The 19,686-nt window shown below is 39.5% G+C and overlaps 1 protein-coding gene across 3 annotated transcripts in view; it reads left to right on the top strand.

The window, feature by feature from the left end:
* Nucleotides 1–19,686, top strand: part of NALCN (sodium leak channel, non-selective) — a 298,095-nt gene that overhangs the window by 130,145 nt on the left and 148,264 nt on the right. For all 3 annotated transcript variants that reach the window (XM_047081619.1, XM_047081611.1, XM_047081602.1), the window contains 2 exons: nt 5,081–5,248; nt 12,431–12,622. In XM_047081619.1, the coding sequence (XP_046937575.1) occupies nt 5,081–5,248; nt 12,431–12,622 (360 nt within the window). The remainder of the gene's footprint in view (nt 1–5,080; nt 5,249–12,430; nt 12,623–19,686) is intronic.

Below are 19,686 nucleotides of genomic sequence, written 5' to 3'. Positions count from 1 at the left end.
TGAGAATCTATTCATAGACATAAAAGCCCAATAAAATACTGATATTGCATAAGGATAGTTAGTGCAGTCTTGTTTTAGAAGTAGCAAAGTGCTTAACCATTTTTCCTGATGATTCCTTATCAAGGAAGTACCACCCTTCAATAAATCAGTAAGGAAAATGTTGAATTAAGTAAACACTGAAGATTTCTGGGTAAGATGGCACAGTAGGAGGACCCTAGGCTCACCTGATCCCACAGATACAACTAGATAACACACACATCAGTGTAAATAATCCAGAAAACAACCTGAGGACTGGCAGAACAGAGTCCCCACAAATAAATGTAGAGAAGAGGGCATATTGAAGAGAGTAGGAAGGGTAGAGACATGGTCAAGAGCTAAATGACCTTGAGAACTGTCCATGGGAGGGAGGGATGCCTGGGCATGGAAAGCAAAGAGTAACAGACCCTCACACCAGGCATCCCAGGTACAGGGAGCCTGCATAGGAAGAGGAATCTTTGTAATTTGACTTTGGGAACCAGAGGGGGCCTAATTTCAGTAATTCTTACAATCTGTAGTGTGTAAGGATTGAAACTTTAAAAGTCAATAGACCCCACTCTGGGAGGGCCTGGAAGGCAATAGGAAAATGACTCCCCACCCTTAAAAGGACAACACAACAAACAGCCCCAGGGAGATACAGCATAGAAGCAGCAGTTTGAAAAACATCTGGGATTTATGGAAGGGACATTTGTTTACTAATCTCAGACCATGTGCTAGAGGGGCAGGGGTCTTTAGGAGACTTCAAGAACAAAAGAGCTGGCAGACACCAATTCCTTCCCCCACCCCCTAGCTTAGGCATTTGTATACCTGTGGGACAACACTCTCTACCTAATTTGTTAACAGTGTGCCCCACCCATGCTTCTTTTGTAGACCTGCCCCCTTCAATACACTCTTGACTGGAGCCCAACCAAAGCAGTGCCACAAGCCTGGCAGTATGTAAACAGCCCCAACAGGGGCCAGCACCACCCCAAGGTGACTCCTTCCCTGGGGAGAGGGGAAGATAACTACACACACCAGTCTGACTGTGGCACCAGCACTGGGTTAGGGGCAGACATCTTCTCTGACTGCTGGTCCTACCCATCAATGAAAACTTTATGGGGGACAAGACAGGGGAAGCACCCTACAGTTTGGTGCTACTGCATTTCTGGCAAAACCTGGTCTGACTCAACTCAAGTCCAAGGCGGCCCCAGCCCAGCCCACTAACAACACAGGGACCCAACCCTGCCCAAAACAGGCAAAAAGAGCAATTGGAGATGACTAGACTGAAGGCAAAAAAGACTCAGCCATAACACTAGGGCACACACAACATAATAGGAGATACCCTTGAAGCACCAAGTTCTGGTGAGCAGGGGACATTGCACAGCAGGGCACTACAGGAACTCTTCATGAGGCCACTACTTCCAAGAGAGATGTAGCTGACTTTCCTAACACATAGAAGCAGACCCAGAGAGTTAGACAAAATGAGGATTCAGAGGAATATGTTCCAAATGAAAGAACAGGACAAAATTACAGCAAGAGAGTTAAATGAAATGGGGATAAGTAATATGCCTAATAAAGAATTTATAGTCATAAAGATACTCACTAGAATTGAGAAAAGCATGGAAGACTTCAGTGAGGAGGTCCCTAACAAAGAGAAAGAAAACATAAAAAGAACCAATCAGAGATAACAAACTCAATAAATAAAGTTAAAAATACACTAAATGGAATAAGTAGACTAGAGGAAGCAGAAGAATGGATCAGCGACCTGAAAGACAGGAGTGTAAAGCAATCAAGCTGAACAGGAGAGAGAAAAAATAATAATAAATTAAAATAGACTTAGGGAACTCAATGACACCATCAAACATAATAATAACATTTGCATTATGAGGATCCCAGAAGAAGAGAGAGAAAGGGGAGCAGAAAATTTACTTGAAGAAAAAAATAGCTGAAAATTTGGAGGAGGAAACAGAAATACAGATCCAGGAGGTAGAGAGCCCTAAACAAAATCAACCAAGGAGGTCCACATTAAGACACATAATAATTAAAATGGCAAAAAAGTAGTGACAAATAAAGAACTCTATAAAATCAGTGAAAGAAAACCATTACATACAAGGGAAACCACATAAGGATATCAGATGATTTTTCAGCAGAAACTTTTCAGCCAAAAGGGAGTGTCCTAATAGATTTAAAGTGCTAAAAGAAAAAACCTGTAGCCAAGAATACTATATCCAATAAACCTATCATTCAGAGTAGAAGGAAAGATAGAGTTTCCTAAACAAACAAAAATTAAAGGAATTAATGATCACTAAACCAGCTCTACAAGATATGTTAAAAAGGATTCTTTGAGTGAAAAATAAGACCCTAAGTAGGAGTAATAAAAGGGAGAACAGGGGTGCCTGGGTGGGTGGCTCAGTCGTTGAGGTCCGACTTCAGCTCAGGTCATGCTCTCGCAGTTCGTGAGTTCAAGCCCCACGTCAGGCTCTGTGTTAATAAAACAGCTCATAGCCTGGAGCCTGCTTCTGATTCTCTCTCTCTCTCTCTCTCTCTCTCTCTCTCTCTCTCTCTCCCCTTCCCCTGCTCATGATCTGCCTCTCTCTGTCTCTCAAAAATAAATAAATGTTAAACATTTTTTTAAAAAAATTAGGGAGAACAAAAGCAGTAAAATTAAGTATATCTATACAAATTGGTCAAGGGATTCATAAAATAAAAGGATGTAAAGTATAACACCATACACATAAAAATGTGTAAGGGAGCAGAGTAAAGAATGGGTTCAAACTTAAGCAACCATCAACTTAATATAGACTGCTATGTGCATAACATTTTAGATACAAACATAATGATAACCAAAAACCAAAAACCAGTAATAGCTATGTAAAAAATAAAGAGAAGGGAGTCCACATATGTCACTAAAGAAAGCCAGCAAACTGAGAGAAGATAGCAAGAGAAGAAAGGAACAGAGAATAACTACAAAAACAACCATAAGACAAGTCACAAAATGGCAGTAAGTACATACCCATCAATAATTACTTTGAATGTAAATAGACTAAATGTTCCAATCAAAAGACACAGGGTGACAGAATGGATAAAAAAGCAAGACCCATCTGTATGTTGCCTATAAGAGACTCATTTCAGACTTAAAGACGTATGGACATTGAAAGTAAAGGGATGGAAAAGCATTTATCATGAAAATAGAAGTGAAAAGAAAGCTAGGGTAGCAGTACTTATATCAGACAAAATAGACTTTAAAACAAAGACTATAACAAGAGACAAAGAAGGACACTATAGAATCATAAAGGGAATAATCCAACAAGAAGATATAACAATCGTAGATATTTATGTATCCAACGTGGAAGCTATCCAACTTTCTGACACAATTGAGACTGTTGAAAAGAGACTGTATTTTTCCCACTGCATATTCTTGCCTCTTTTGTCATAGATTAATTGACCATGTAATCATGGGTTTATTTCTGGGCTCTCTATTCTGTTCTGTTGATCTATGTGTTTATTTTTGTGCCAGTATGATGCTATCTTGATTACTACCTCTTTGTAGTCTATCTTATAATCTGGGACTGTGATGCCTCCTATTTTTTTTATTTTTCAAGATTGCTTTGGCTATTCAGGATTTTTTGGGTTCCATAAAAATTTTAAGGTTGTTTGTTCTAGTTCTTATACTTCTTCCTTACCAACTTGGATGCCTTTTATTTCTTTTTCTTGCCTTATTGCTGTGGCTTGGACTTCCAGTACTATGTTGAATAAAAGTGGTGAGAGTGGACATCCTTGTTTTGTTCCTGATCTTAGGGGGAGACTTTCCACTTTTCAACTTTGGATATGATGTTAGCTGTAGGTTTTTCACATATGGCCTTTATTATGTAATATGAGTAAGAAAAAAATCCCTTCTGATACTCTGTGTTGGCCAAGAATAAGAGAAGGGAGCTCTCCACTACTCCTATTTTCCAGTAAATATCCTGGTATCTTCTCAGAGGGATATGTTTGACTAATTCCAATACCCACTCTTGTGCTCTTTAATTATAAGTTAATTTTATATTACACACTTTCATTCCAGTTGCAAACTTTTTTATAAAATGAGTTTTTTTACCCATTGGACAAGTAAAGGAAAAATAACATGCTGTGTTTATGAGTACTTTTTATAATATTGGTATTAGTAATAGCAAATTCATAGAATTAATGTGATAGATTAAATGGTTATGCTAATTTATTAATATAGTAATATGCATTGTTAATTTTCTTAATTAATATTCTAGGCATAAATCATATTAATATATTAATTTATGTGTGCATATACACACACATAATGCTTGATATAGAATCCATATTTCTTTGCTTGTTTATGTGGCCCAAAACATAAATTAGATCTACACTTTTTTATTTTAGTTTGATGATGCTTAGTAAGATGCAAGTCATTTGGGGCGCCTGGGTGGCGCAGTCGGTTAAGCGTCCGACTTCAGCCAGGCCACGATCTCGCGGTCCGTGAGTTCGAGCCCCGCGTCAGGCTCTGGGCTGATGGCTCAGAGCCTGGAGCCCGTTTCCGATTCTGTGTCTCCCTCTCTCTCTGCCCCTCCCCCGTTCATGCTCTGTCTCTCTCTGTCCCAAAAATAAATAAACGTTGAAAAAAAAAATTAAAAAAAATAAAAATAAAAATAAAAAAAAAAGATGCAAGTCATTTTACAATATGCCATATGCATTATAGAAACTATGTTTAGAAAATATAAAGTATGGAAAAATGTAGACTTTCTGTGTATACAGAATTTAATAAATGACGATGACTTTTAAATAATATCAGATAGTGAATAATAAAAAAATAATACCACTTAGAAACATTTAACATTTTAACACATTTTACTGATTGCTTTAGATGTTTTTGGTCTTCTGTGTTCTAGTTGGTGTTTTTCAAAACCATTTTTTTTATAACATGTCATTCTAGATTGTTGTGGGCTTTTCATTTTATATAACAGCAGCTGAGATTTACACACTAACAAATGTATGAGGCATTTTGAAATAAATTACAGTTTTACGTTCCAATTTCCCTGTCTCTTTGTTCCTCCAGGTGGCTTTTACAGTACTTTTTGATTTGGAAGCACTTCTGAAGATATGGTGTTTGGGATTTACTGGATATATTAGCTCATCTCTCCACAAATTTGAGCTACTGCTAGTAATTGGAACTACTCTTCATGTATATCCAGATCTTTATCATTCTCAGTTCACATACTTTCAGGTAATATGAATAATGTCTATTTGTCAGTAGAATTTGTTTCTTTCCAGAGGAAATACCAGTTATGTAATAATAACTATACATAATTATATTAAATGGTTATATACAATTATTATATAATAAACACAAACTTGAGATAGGCCCAGTGACATCTTCAGTGCCAAAAATAGTGCATTCATAAATTATAACATTGTTTTTAAAACTTCTGAAAATTCACAGTGGAGATGTTTTAGATGAAATTTTCTCCTAAGATGAAAAAAGATGCATTCCAACTTCACTGACTTTATTTATTAGAGATTCCAAAGCTGTTATTTTCAGAGCAGTTTTAACTTCAGCTGCCAGACTGCAACCTGAAACTCTATACTTCTGATACCTGGGGAAAGGACATGAAAATATAATTCACAGAAATGATAACAAATATCCTGCAAACACATGGGTTAAAAGGTAGGCCTCTAGTAATCATTGCCAAACATACTGAAATCACAAAGTATATATGGTTCAAGCTGTCAGTACATCAACATCTTTGGACATAAGCCCTTTGTCATTTGTTGGGTTATATCCTTAGGCTTGGTTATAATAAGTGAGATGAGTAGGGCAAGAGACATATACATGTTTAAAACTCTTGGTACAAAATATACTTCCCAATTATGCCATTGTATGCTCTTGGGCACTGCTGCCTAGATTCACAAAATCAACATGAGTATTTAATATATATGTTTGATAATTATAGGAAATATGCTTGATAATCAAAACAACAAAATATCTTTTATAGACCTATTAAGATAACCAAATTAAGAAAAATATTGGTCCCGGGGCACCTGGGTGGCTCAGTCAGTTGAGCTTCTGACTTTGGCTCAGGTCATGATCTCTCACTCTGTGAGTTCAAGCCCCGTGTTGGGCTCTGTGCTGACAGCTCAGAGCCTGAAGCCTGTTTCAGATTCTGTGTCTCCCTCTCTCTCTGACCCTCCCCATTCATGCTCTGTCTCTCTCTGTCTCAAAAATGAATAAAAACATTTTAAAAATTAAAAAAAATATATTGGTCCCTATTTCAGCAAGGATACATATACAAAATATATTCATGGCTTTAAAATTTCTATACTTTCTCACAGATAATTTTTTAGTGAAAAGTTAGAAATAGAGTAATCTTTGAATCTAAAGATATTTATTTGAGAATTGTTTACGAGATTAAAAAAATGAGAACTTTTAAAATGGTAAACATTTGAGGAATAGCTTAGCAAGTCATGTGCGAATTTGACCACAAAAATAATGACAATGATGAATTTGTAATTACTCAGAGACATGATTAAAATAATATGATTATATTTTATTTAAACACAAAACAGTATAAAATTATATAACATATATATGTTATATGTATGTATATCTATAGCTATATATTTATCTGTAAAATACCTATAAATGGAAAAATGACAGGAAAGAAATAAACCAAATTATTACAGATTATTAACAGTCATTATGTCTAGTTTGTTTATATTAGTCAATTTTTCTCAAAATACCTAAAATTAGCATGCAAGGTTCTAATAGTTTTATATATATATAGACATAGTCACATAGTACGCAACTCAGTGAGTTTGCAACTTTTTTTTAGTTTATTTTTTGAGAGAGAGAGAGAGAGAGAGTAGGGGAGGGACAGAGAGAGAAGGAGAAAGAGAGAATCCTAAGCAGGCTCCACACTGTCAGCACAGAGCCCGATGTGGGTCTTGAACTCACAAACTGTGATTTCATGATCTGAGCTGAAATCAAGAGACGGAACGCTTAACCAACTGAGCCACCCAGGTGCCCCGGGTCTGCAACTTTAATGTTATCTTTGATTCTGGATTATAATCGATAACAGTTTATGTTAATGGTTAAGTGATTTTCATTTGTATCTCTCTCTGTTTGACCATGTTTATATTTCCCTAATGAAATAATTAAACACTGCCTGGATTGTTTTGTGGAGAAGCTTAAGTGTCACAAGGATTTTTGCGCATTCACATATAAGAACTGACTGTCTTGAGCAGATTGGCTCTTCGTGGGTCCACTTTGATTTCCCTTGTGGGTCCTCACATTTCTCATCTGACATGGCCTTTCCTCATCGTGTTGGTGGTGAATTTCACATTTTCGCATTTAAGTGAAGTCAACAGTTTAGTACAAAATGACTCCCTTTATAACATCAGTTATCTCTGAGAGCAATCATTGGTGTTCTTCATCTATTTATTCAAATGATATTTACTGAGCACCTACTATGTGCCAGGCACTGTTCCAGAAATGGAGGACAGAGGTAAATATGCAGGGAAGAGCCCTAGCTCAGTAAGCTTACATTCTAGAGGGCAAATAGTTCACAAACAAGGATACAAAAGAATGTGGAATAAAGTTCTGGAAATGCAGTAAAGGAGTGACAAGGGTGAAAAGGATGGAGATTGAGGGTGGGGTGCTATTTTAGATAGGTTGCTCATGGCAGCCCTCTCTGAAGAAGTTGCTTTTGAGCAGAGACTGAGTGAAATGAAAGGGCAAGCCAAGAGAACCACAGGGCAACTGTCCTGAGGTAGAAACATGCTTGCTGTGTTCGAAGAATAGCACAAAGGCCAGCATGGCTGGACTGGAATGAGCATAGGGCACCATTGTCCTGTAGGAAGAAATAAAGTGTTACAAAATGCTACAGCTCTGATGTACCGGATAATTATGATGACATCAGCTGGGATTTATTGTGCATTTACTATGTGCTGGGCACTGGGCCGAGAGCATCATGCTATTGGTTAGGCACCACAATCCTGGGAGACAGAGAGCATGCATGCACGCTGAAGTGCTAAGACACTTGATAACTTGCTCAAGACCACATAACTAACAAGTGATGGAAACGCATTACTAAGAAATTTAATTTCATAGTCCATATTCTTGGCCATACAATTTCTGAAGTATCTCACTTGTAATTAACAGAGTGATCTTGAAGAGATAGACTTAGAAATGTGACCAGGAAAATATGCTTTGGAAATAGCCACAAAATGTTCTGCAGTGCTTATCTTTGAGAGTATGGTTTACTTTATTTCCTGTCTGTGGAAGCATCAAATCAAAAGGCTTTATTGGGTAAACAGAGTGAAAAGCATATTTATCCCCAAATAGATGAAAAGGCGTAACTAGAGTCACTGATAAGGACTTTGCCTTTCCAAGGATGCAGGCTTTCCCCTTTGAAAATGCTGATCAGGGGCGCCTGGGTGGCGCAGTCGGTTAAGCGTCCGACTTCAGCCAGGTCACGATCTCGCGGTCCGGGAGTTCGAGCCCCGCGTCGGGCTCTGGGCTGATGGCTCGGAGCCTGGAGCCTGTTTCCGATTCTGTGTCTCCCTCTCTCTCTGCCCCTCCCCCGTTCATGCTCTGTCTCTCTCTGTCCCAAAAATAAATAAACGTTGAAAAAAAAATTAAAAAAAAAAAAAAAAGAAAATGCTGATCAAATCGGCCATGTAGGAATCATGTTAAGTTCTGCTTCTTCCAACTAATGAAATTTTAATTTATCAAAATTGCACAGATGTGCATAGGATGTTTTATTAGAATTTGGGATAGGGGGGCGCCTGGGTGGCGCAGTCGGTTAAACGTCTGACTTCAGCCAGGTCACGATCTCGCGGTCCGTGAGTTCGAGCCCCGCGTCAGGCTCTGGGCTGATGGCTCAGAGCCTGGAGCCTGTTTCCAATTCTGTGTCTCCCTCTCTCTCTGCCCCTTCCCCGTTCATGCTCTGTCTCTCTCTGTCCCAAAAATAAAAAAAAAAATAAAATAAAATAAAAAAAACGTTGAAAAAAAAAAAAAAGAATTTGGGATAGGGCTCAAAATTACTTAGGCAATCTTCTTTTTTTTTTTAAGTTTATTCATTTTTGAGAGAGACAGAGCATGAGCAGGGGAGGGGCAGAGAGAGAAGGGAGACACAGAATCCGAAGCAGGCTCCAGGCTCCAAGCTGTCAGCACAGAGCCGGACGTGGGGCTCGAACTCACGAGCTGCGGTATCATGACCTGAGCTGAAATCAGACACTTAACCAACTGAGCCACCCAGGCGCCCCTAGACAATCTTTTAAATATGATTTTAATACAAGTGGAGAAAACACACTGTATTGAAAGTTGAGCTATAAGCCAGTTAAATTGTTCCTGTAAACTTGCTCATTTTAGCTATTAACAATTAGATACTGAATCATTTATATCTGAGAATAACAAATCTGATAAGAATGTGAAATCCTTCCATATAATTATTCAGGATATTAATATGAATGTGAATATTTTAATACTTCTTATGATAAAGCTATTTGCTTATTACTTGGAAAGATGACCTGAGTGTAATATGTTCTGATTTGGGAATATATATAAATTCAAACAGAAAACTGGTAGCTTAACCATGTATATAGCATAATGTTTACTCGGAACAACATGATTTTTCACATAAATTTTCTTTTTTCAGTATTGCAGGGAGGAATTAAAATTAGCAACAAGAAAATATACATTTTCTCAACTTCTTTACATGTGTGTCCATTTAGTTTACCAGTCATGTGGCTACATTTGGATTCTGTAGACATTCCTATTATTTCACCACAATATATTCTGTTAATTCAAAGTCTAAGGAAGTAAAAGTGGCTTCAAGTATGGCATGATGCAGAGGCTAAAATGGTATCGCGGGGGCTCAGTCTATTTCCTCACTCACTTTTCTTCTGTGTCAGTTATTCCTAAGCTAGCTTTGCTCCATGTAGTGGCAAAGATGGCTCCCAGAGCTCAAGATTTCTGTGGTGCTCACAGTAATGTGAATTGGGAATGAAAAATGGCACACCTCTTACAGGTCCAACAAAAGTTTTGAGGATGACTCAGGTCATTGTGAATACTCCCTCCCGGCCTGGATCATGGACATCACAGAGTCCCTTCTGGTCCTCATGGACCAAGAGTGGAGCAGAAATGATTTGCCAAAAGAAAATCAGGAACAGTAGGAAGCTAGGGATGCTGGAAAAATCCAAACATATGTTATTTTATATGTGTAAAAATTAAATCTAGGTTAAAAATTTTTTAATGTTTAGGGGCGCCTGGGTGGCGCAGTCGGTTGAGCGTCCGACTTCAGCCAGGTCACGATCTCGCGGTCCGTGAGTTCGAGCCCCGCGTCGGGCTCTGGGCTGATGGCTCGGAGCCTGGAGCCTGTTTCCGATTCTGTGTCTCCCTCTCTCTCTCTGCCCCTCCACCATTCATGCTCTGTCTCTCTCTGTCCCAAAAATAAATAAACGTTGAAAAAAAAAATTTAAAAAAAAAATTTTTTTTAATGTTTATTTTTGAGAGAGAGAGAGAGAGAGAGAGAGAAGGAGAGAATGAGCGGGGGAGGTGAAGAGAGAATGAGATACAGAATCCGAAGCGGGTTCCGGGCTCTGAGCTGTCAGCACAGAGCCTGACAACGGGCTCGAACCCACTAACTGTGAGATCATGACCCGAGCCGAAGTCAGACACTCAACCAACTGAGCCACCCAGGCACCCCTAAAAACTAGGTTTTAAAAGCATTTCCTGCTCTTACTCTGTTGAAGAGTATTTATTTTCTGCTACTAAAAAAGCATTCACAGTCACCTTAAGCTCTCATCAAACCATCTTGGACAACCTTTCCACTTACCATAGTTTATTTGTGCCAAGACCATAGTTTTCCTGTTTTCCTATTTCCTATCTCTAAATCTGGAATCTGTCTTATAATCAGTGGTATGCCATTCTTTAATTGGGAGCACTTTTTATTTTTCAGAGGCACATATAAAAATGTTGACATCTCAGACTTAATGAAAAATTGCTACTTTTCCATGTTTTATATTTCAACCTTGAATTACATACTAAATTATACTTTTAATCTTATAAATATGCCCTTAGGAGCTTTGCCTTTATATTGTACTCCCTCTGTAATTTATAAACATTGAATCTTATTTGTCCAACACAATGTTTGGCACATAATAATTAATCAGTATTTGTTAAAGTGAAGAGCAAGTGAATTTATTAATCAGTAAGCTATGGAGAGTTGCCTTTATATATATGCAAAACATCTAAATATGTGTGTGTATTTAGATATAACAAAGATCTAAAAATGCAAGTCTTACATAAGACAGAAGTTTGTTTCTCTCCAGTAGTTGGTGGGTGTCCAGGGAAAGTAGGTGGCTCTGCTCCACACAGTCATGCAGGAAGCCTGCCTGTTGAGGTGGATTGAATCTGTTAGCTTCCATACAAGGCTTCCATGTCTGGTCCAAAGGGACTACTCCATTCATTTCAATTTCCCTGCCAGAGGAAAGCATAAAGAGTATCCAGGGCAAGTTTATTTAATTAAATGTGCCAAAAGTTACAAAAATTACTTCTTTTCATGTTCCTTACATCTGAACTTAGTCGACTGGCCACACCTAGCTATAAGTGGGGCTGGAAAATGTAGTCTATAGTCCTTGCTAGCCACTTGTTACACTAAAATTCTGATAGTTCTATTATTTAAAGAGAGGATGGAATGGATATTATGGTATCACTCTCAGGCATAAGTAAGGACTCTTTGATAGTAGATTCTTAAAAAAAAAGTCTATATGTACAATAATATATAGGAAGCTTTGTTTTATGAGACATATAGCTAATCTTGGATTAAGCCTTTCATCTACATTTGAACATAAGAAAAATATCAATTGTATTTCAACAATATGTATTAGTTAATAGCACTTTGAGGGGTGCCTGGGTGGCTCAGTCGATTAAGCATGTGACTCTTAATCTCATCCCAGGTTATGATTTCACAGTTTGTAAGATCAAGCCCCATGTTGGGCTCTGTGCTGACAGCACGGAGCCTGCTTGGGATTCTCTCTCTCTGCCCCTTCCCAGCTCGCATGCCCTCTCTCTTTCTCAAGAAAGAAAGAAAGAAAGAAAGAAAGAAAGAAAGAAAGAAAATGTAATAGCACTTTGAATTATCACATTATATGTAAAAAAGCTTTTGTTACCACCATTTTCCTTCATTCATTCAGGATTTATTGAGCTCTGGCTAAAAGGCAGAAAGGCAGGCACTGAGATACACCAAGACCTTAGTTATTGTAGTGTTACTTTTTGTCTGTAGCTACTCACATGGAAAAGTGTGATTTTATGAAGTACTGTGAAAAATGAGGTTTTAGTGTGAACTTCTTTAAGATTCAGTGTGAGTAAATGATCAAGTACATATGTTTTCCTCTCCCACAACAGGTTCTTCGGGTAGTTCGACTTATTAAGATTTCACCTGCATTAGAAGACTTTGTGTACAAGATATTTGGTCCTGGAAAAAAGCTTGGGAGTTTGGTCGTATTTACTGCCAGCCTCTTGATTGTTATGTCAGCAATTAGTCTTCAGATGTTCTGCTTTGTTGAAGAACTGGACAGGTTTACAACGTTTCCAAGGGTAAGGATAAAAACTGCAGTCAATTTAACCCATCATTCCCATTTTAGCAATAATAGTTAACATCAAAATAATATCCCTTTAACAGTAGATCAAAAATACTGGCATATTTTTGATAACTTGGAATAATTCAGTTTTAATATTTAAAATGGTCTCTTTTGCAGGGTGTAGGCACTTGAGCCTGTTTTCAACACTGTTAGATTATATCTCAATTGTAAAATTCTGGAAATAGTCTGATAAAATGAGATGCTAAAACCAGCCCAGTTGAAAGCTAGAGTTCTTAGTACCTATAGATGAAAGTATAGCAGAGTATTTTTTTTAAGTTTATTAATTTATTTTGGGAGAGACAGAGAGCACAAGTGGGGAGGGGCAGAGAGAGAAGGAGAAAGAGAGAATCCCAAGCAGACTCCACACTGGCAGTGTAGAGCCTGACATGGGGCTCAAACTCACAAAATTGTGAGATCATGACCTGAGCTGAAACCAAGAGTCAAGACACTTAACTGACTGAGCCACCCAAGGTGCCCCTAGCAGAATCTTAAAATAAAATTTGTTTTTTGTGTCTGTGAAAGTTGACATTTCAAAATCTGTTTCACAGTTCATATATTATTTTTTAATTTTTTTAAATATTTATTATTTATTTTTGAGAGAGAGACACACACAGACACGCACAGACACACACACAGACACACACACACACACACACACACACACACAGAGTGATAACGGGGGAGGGGCATACAGAGAGGGAGACACAGAATCTGAAGCAGGCTCCAACCTCTGAGCTGTCTGTCAGCACAGAGCCCTATGGCTCAAACCCAGGAACTGTGAGATCATGACCTGAGCCAAAGTCAGACGCTTAACCAACTGAACCACCCAGGTGCCCTTACAGTTCATAGATTTTAATGTCAAGCATAATCTAGAAGGAAGTTTTTGATTTTCAATGTAAGAAAATTCATAAACTCTTCAGATTTGAAATGTCTTTGGAAAATTCTCTAGTTCATGCCTCTGCATTATCATCAGGAATTCACTTAGGCTAAAAAAGGAAGTCAAAAATCAATCATAAACAGAATTCATGTAGAAAATACAACCCCTAACCAAGGATTCTGAAATTTAACTCCATGTGGAATTAAAAACATGAAAAAATGTAATGACCAAGACAAAAAAATATGTATTTTTTCATCATAAGCTGAAATACCCATTTATATGGGAAGAATTATCTTGGGGTAACAACAGTATATAATTCATTTTTTTTTAATTTTTTAATGTTTTATTTATTTTTGAGACAGAGAGAGACAGAGCATAAACGAGGAAGGGTCAGAGAGAGAGGGAGACACAGAATCCGAAGCAGGCTCCAGGCTCTGAGCTGTCAGCACAGAGCCCGACGCAGGGCTCGAACTCACGAATGGTGAGATCATGACCTGAGCCGAAGTCGGACATTTAACCAACTGAGCCACCCAGGCTCCCCTAATTCATTTTTTTAAGATAAGCTTTGTGGGACACCTATATGGCTCAGTCGGTTGAGTGTCAGACTTCAGCTCAGGTCACCATCTCATGGTTTGCAAGTTCGAGCCTGCATTGGGCTCGCTGCTGTCAGCACAGAACCCACTTCAGATCCTCTGTCCCCCTGTCTCTCTGCCCATCTTCTGCTCATGCTCATTCCCTCAAAAATGAAATAAACATTAAAAAACTAAGCTTTGAAGGCAAAAGTGTCTGTACTCAAAATGGTAGTCTTATATAGGCTGGTTATTATTTTTTTTAACCTCGTGCTAAATTTGTTATGCATCACCAAGCATTTGTTGAGTGTGTATAAAGAGCCAGGCAATTTTGGTGATCTTAGGACAGAAACACGACTATATCCCCAGTCTTCAGGAAATTCTCAGTTGAAGGGCGTGCCAAGTAAGTAAATGCAAAGCATGATAGAGGCAGGCACGAGGTGCTCTGAGAACCCAGAACTAAGATCTGTAACCAGGAATGGAAACGTCCAAGTAGGCTTCTCGGAACAGTCACTAAAGAACAGTTGTACATAGACAATCAAAGTGGAGGAACACAGTGTCCTGGGTTTGGGGACAGAATATGCTAAAGGTCTGCGGTGAGCCTTTCTTGTTCCAGAAGGTAAAGGAGAAAGCAAGGCCAATGGTAAGAGGAGGATACAAGACCAAGGAAGGGTTAAGTTGGATGAAAGTGTGGTTGTATTTAAATGTTCGTTGAGAACAAGCAAGTAGAAGGTGAGGTTGAAGATGTAGGAGACACAGAGGACAATAGCAAAGGGTTCTTGAAGAGGGCATCCAGAGCATAGGCACAAGGATTGCTCTTAGACAAGTGTTGACACGTCCTGCATGGAGGTGGTGATGTAGGACAGCAAGCCAAACTGAGAGTCACAGCCAGTCTTTATTTTCCTACTACCACAGTACAAGCCACTGGCTCCCAGCATTCCATTTTCCACACTGAACAGCACTGGGTGAGTGTCAGATGGGTGAGTGTATTGTGGCAGGAAGAATAGGGAAAAGTGCCTCAGCTGAGGCCTCTTGATGTGACTCTCAGAACAGAAGCACCCAAGCTAGGAATGTGGCTGTTCCTAAGAGCATGGCCACCTGGAGTGGGGCGTGCCGAGTTTCTGCCTGAATCTCCCTCCAGAGACAGACTGTGCACCAAATGTGGTGTGGGGATGGCAGCCCACCCTGCCAGCTTGTGGGGCAGAGCCTCTCCAGTGCCTGGGGTCGGGCCACATAGGATGCTATTGTCCTGGAGCCAGACTCTTCAACAAGAGGCTCAGCTCTTCTTCAGGGTTGGGGGCATGCAAGCAAAGATGACAGTGATGTCACTAAGCCCACCTTCTCTCTTTGTGTGCCCCGTCACTGGGGAAATGAAAATTGCAGAGCGCCATCGTTCAGAATGACACTGAGACTGTCATTGTCACAGTCCATCTCTGAGCCCAGGTTAATTCAGCACACAGTATTGAAGGCCCACTTAGGGCCAGCCATTGTTCTAGGAACAGGGGATCCTAAAAAGAAAACCACCCCCCGTCCCCTTCTTTATGTACACAGTCTTCTCTTAACGTCAAATCTTATCTTCATCTTTTACTGTCTCCTCTAATCTCACATCACCGATTTTATATTTCTTAGCCAAAGCCTCTTGGAGCCAGATGGCTTTTGGAGTTCAGAATATTCTAGATATTACAAGGTGATATCACTCCCTTCTTGGTTTAATTTGTTTGAGTCAGCACTCTGTAATCAATACACAAATGTTTCTTTAGCAAAACATCAGCCTTTGGGCAAAGAAGAATAAATAAGGACAATAAATAAGTCTTAGGTAAGATTGACTTTCTGCCACTAAATGAGCTACCAAAAAAAAAAAAAGAAGAAGAAAAAAAGAAAGAGAAATTTTAGGTATTTTCAAGAATTTTTGAATATAATAAGAAGGCATCACAGATAAGAGTTTGCACTTCTTGTCATACAGATCTGATTTCTTATCACTGCTCCCTCACTTCTTAGCTATATGATACTAGACAAATTAGTCATTAAGCTTTTATTTTCTCACATCTAAAATGTAGGTAACAATAGCATTTTCCTCATACCATTATGTGGATTTAATAATATACCATACATACAAAATATACAAAATCCAACTCTTAGAAGCATTTTTAAATGTTTTATTCTATATAATACAATATATTTGAAGTCGGTATATTAGATTCTGTATAAAAAATCAGGCTGCTTCAGAGCCACCCGACTTAGCCCCTTGGGATTTGCTCTATTTTCCAGCCATAATAGTAATCAAGTAGCATTACGTTTTCAGGTCTCCAATTACTCAATTGTGCCTTTCTGCCTGATTACTTTGACCATCTTAATGAAAGCAGCCAGGCAGCTATGGGGCCCCCTAATCAGTGATTCCGCAGCTGACGGGGTTGACAGCCTAAATGTGTGAAATGACTAGGAGTAGAATTTTCCTCGCACATGAACGCATTATGCATTAAATCCCTGAAAAATAATCAAATTTTGCAAGAAATGTTGAAAACATTGCAGCTACAAAAAGTAGTCATTATCATTCCCAGTCACATAAAGCATCATCCGTTGGTGCTACGTGCCTGACAGGAAATCATCAGAAAAGATGGTTAAAAACACATGATAGTCGATGGTAGATTTCTGTTCAGACACTCATCCATGGGTCTTACTCCGTTCCCTTCTTATAGAGCATCTCCCTCATTATCCACGGGTTGGGTGTTGTGGTAGGTTGGTTAATTATGGTGTTAGCCAAAGTGCACAAGATATGGTTAGCGGGCACCAGCCTCCGAGATGGTGGGAGTCAAGTAAAGATAATAAGAACAAGTGCTGAGTCTTCAAGTTCCTGTTTTACTTTGGGATGCATCATGTGATTTTTCTTATACGTACTTAGAGCTATGGAATGCAGAATAAACTATGTGCGCCCATGAGAGATGCTGGGAGAACACCCATCTTGAAGGAATCCAACAGAGGCAGAGCCAGCCTGACTTGGCAAAGCAGCCTCAGTCTTTGTGCCTGGCAAAGAGTTTTTCTGTGGCTCTTTCGTGAACCAGATTTGGACCCAGACATCTGGGTGGCATATTCTCTCTAAGGAAATAGGACTGGATATGAAATTAAACACTGTTTGATTGGATTTGTATCTTGGGCCCAGCAGCCCACTGTGAAACCCTCTAAGAGGACCTAACAGGAACATGTGAATTCCTAAAACAGCAGCCTGGGCACACAAAGTGATTGCCCACTGCATTGACCCTCTGACAGAGCTCCAGCCACACTGAAGGACCCCAGCTACTTCCTGAAACACTTGAAGGCAGAGAGGTCCTAAAGGATTTTCACTTGTGTTATTCCACAAGTTCCCTAATGGGTCTCTGCCTCAGTTGGCCACTTCTCGACCCATCTCCATTTGTAGCAAAATTTAAACTGTTTCCTGGAACTCTCCTGTTTAAAATGTTTCAAGGTCTTCCTTTCCCTCACGATACCACACATTTTGCTAGAGTTTTCAGTATCTTCTCTTCTCTATCGCCAATTACCTCTTTGGGCTCATATTTCAGGATTTCCCCCATCACATCTTCCAAAGGCAGAGAGGGCATCTATCTTGCTCATTAAATCCTCCATGCTTCGCACAACACTTCCCAGTGAATAGGTTTTCACTGAGGAATGAATAACAATGCTAGACCAAAGAAAACTTCTGTGATCCTTCCACACTGTATCAGGCTCAACATCCCAGATTCTTTCTTCCACTGCTGTCCCCTTCCTCTGGGAACCCCTTTACTCTCCATCTCCCTAACCCTTATCCCATCTGAAATGTCTGCATAATTCTATCAGAATGCTTTGGCAGGAAGTAGCAGCAATCTTGACCCCAATCAACTTGAACAATTAGGAAATTTCTCACAAAACTTGAGATTAGGTAAACCAGAAAGCCAAGACTCTGAATCTTTCACTGGAATTCTGTTGTGGGCTGAATTATGTGCCCCAAAAATATATGTCTAAGTAACCCAAAATATTACCTTATTTGGAAATAGAGGTGATTAAGTTAACATGAGGTCATTACATTGGGACCTAATCCAATATGACTGATATTCTATAAAAAGAAGAGATTTGGACACAGACACAGACACACACAGAGGGGAAATGATATGAAAACACATGTGGAGAAGACAGCCCTGTGACTGGAGTGGCATCTACAAACCAAGGACCTCCAAGGATTGCTGGAAAACACCTGAAGCTAGAAAACGTTGGGAGAATCCTTAAGAGGGAGCATAGTCCTGCCAACACATTAATTTCAGACTGCTGAGCTGTGAGATAATAAATTCCCTTGCTTTAAGACACTTAGTTTTTGGTACTTTGTTACAGCAGCCCAAGAAAACTACTGCAGTTATTTTCTCCATGTGTTGTCTTAGTGTGTTAGCAAAATGGATGCAATATTTCCAGAATTTGTGATAAAATCTTGACGAAGAAGAGGGTCATCTTCAAGGAGCAAGGACACTTTTTCCTGGTACCATTTTCTACTTCCCCCAGCACACTTGCTGTCACTGTTCACTGGCAGGATTGGGTAACTTGGTTGTTCCTAAACGAATCATTCACAAGATGGCTGAGCCAAGAGGATTGGCTTAGATGAGTCATGTGGGAAGAGATGACTATTGGAGAAACACCACAAAACTACTACAGCGGTCAGACCCAGAGTTTGGACAAGGTTTCTCTCTCGCATCTCTCATCTCTAAAGCTTTGATATACCCTGTGGGCATGTAAATAGACACGTGGTAGGAGGAGGACTGGTGTTTAATTTCTCTCACCTGAAGCACCTGGGCTTCAGCTCCTTCCCAAGATGTCCAAATAGTACCTGCAGAGAAGCCAGCACAAGGCCTGGCACAGAGTGGATTCCTGCTCCCCCTCTGTTTATGGCAGTTGTCACTTTCTGTGACACACCATCAATATTTGTGCAAGCTCCTGTTACCTCTGCTAGACCTCAAGTATCTTGAGGGTAGCAGCACCGTGCTCTCTTCTCCCAAAGCATGTACCACGATGCTGATGCCAATGCCTTGGGATCCAAGTCATTGGGAGGGTCAGGGCGGAAACAACCAGTGGAGCCTCAGCATACAGTCCCGTGAGATGGAGAAGAGAAGCTTGACATTTGTTAATGGAGGGGGTGGGGGGGGGAGGAAGATATATTGATAGAATTTAATAAAACCATTTTGTCATCTCAACCAATAACTTTCTCTTCTAATTTGGACCAAACAGACACTTCACTGCTAAGTAGAATTCCCAAGGAAGATCAAGTCCTGCTGTGAGGCAGGATCCTGTAGTTCTGGACTATTGTTGGGACTAATAACTTATGTTAGAAGGAGGACAATTAGATTAACCTTTCATGATGGAACAGCCTGTGCAGGTCCTAAGGACCACCGGTTGGCACAGGAAAGAGCCACTAGTCTTTCTTCAACAAAAACAAAAACAAATTGTGTGTTTCCCATAGCTGCCTGACAAAAGCTTATGCGCGCAGTTTCACTAAGGCTTTGTTCAGTTTATCTCTCCACTTATTGTACAAAACAACTTGCCTCTAAGTTACTAAAACAC

This window comes from Lynx rufus, unplaced genomic scaffold, assembly GCF_022079265.1.
Source record: "Lynx rufus isolate CCGP_SWC_20201006 ecotype Redwood Valley unplaced genomic scaffold, mLynRuf1.p SCAF_1, whole genome shotgun sequence".
In the NCBI taxonomy this organism is placed as follows: Eukaryota; Metazoa; Chordata; class Mammalia; order Carnivora; family Felidae; genus Lynx; species Lynx rufus.
Note: the sequence above shows the minus strand (reverse complement) of the source record. Positions and strands in the feature narration are given on the sequence as shown.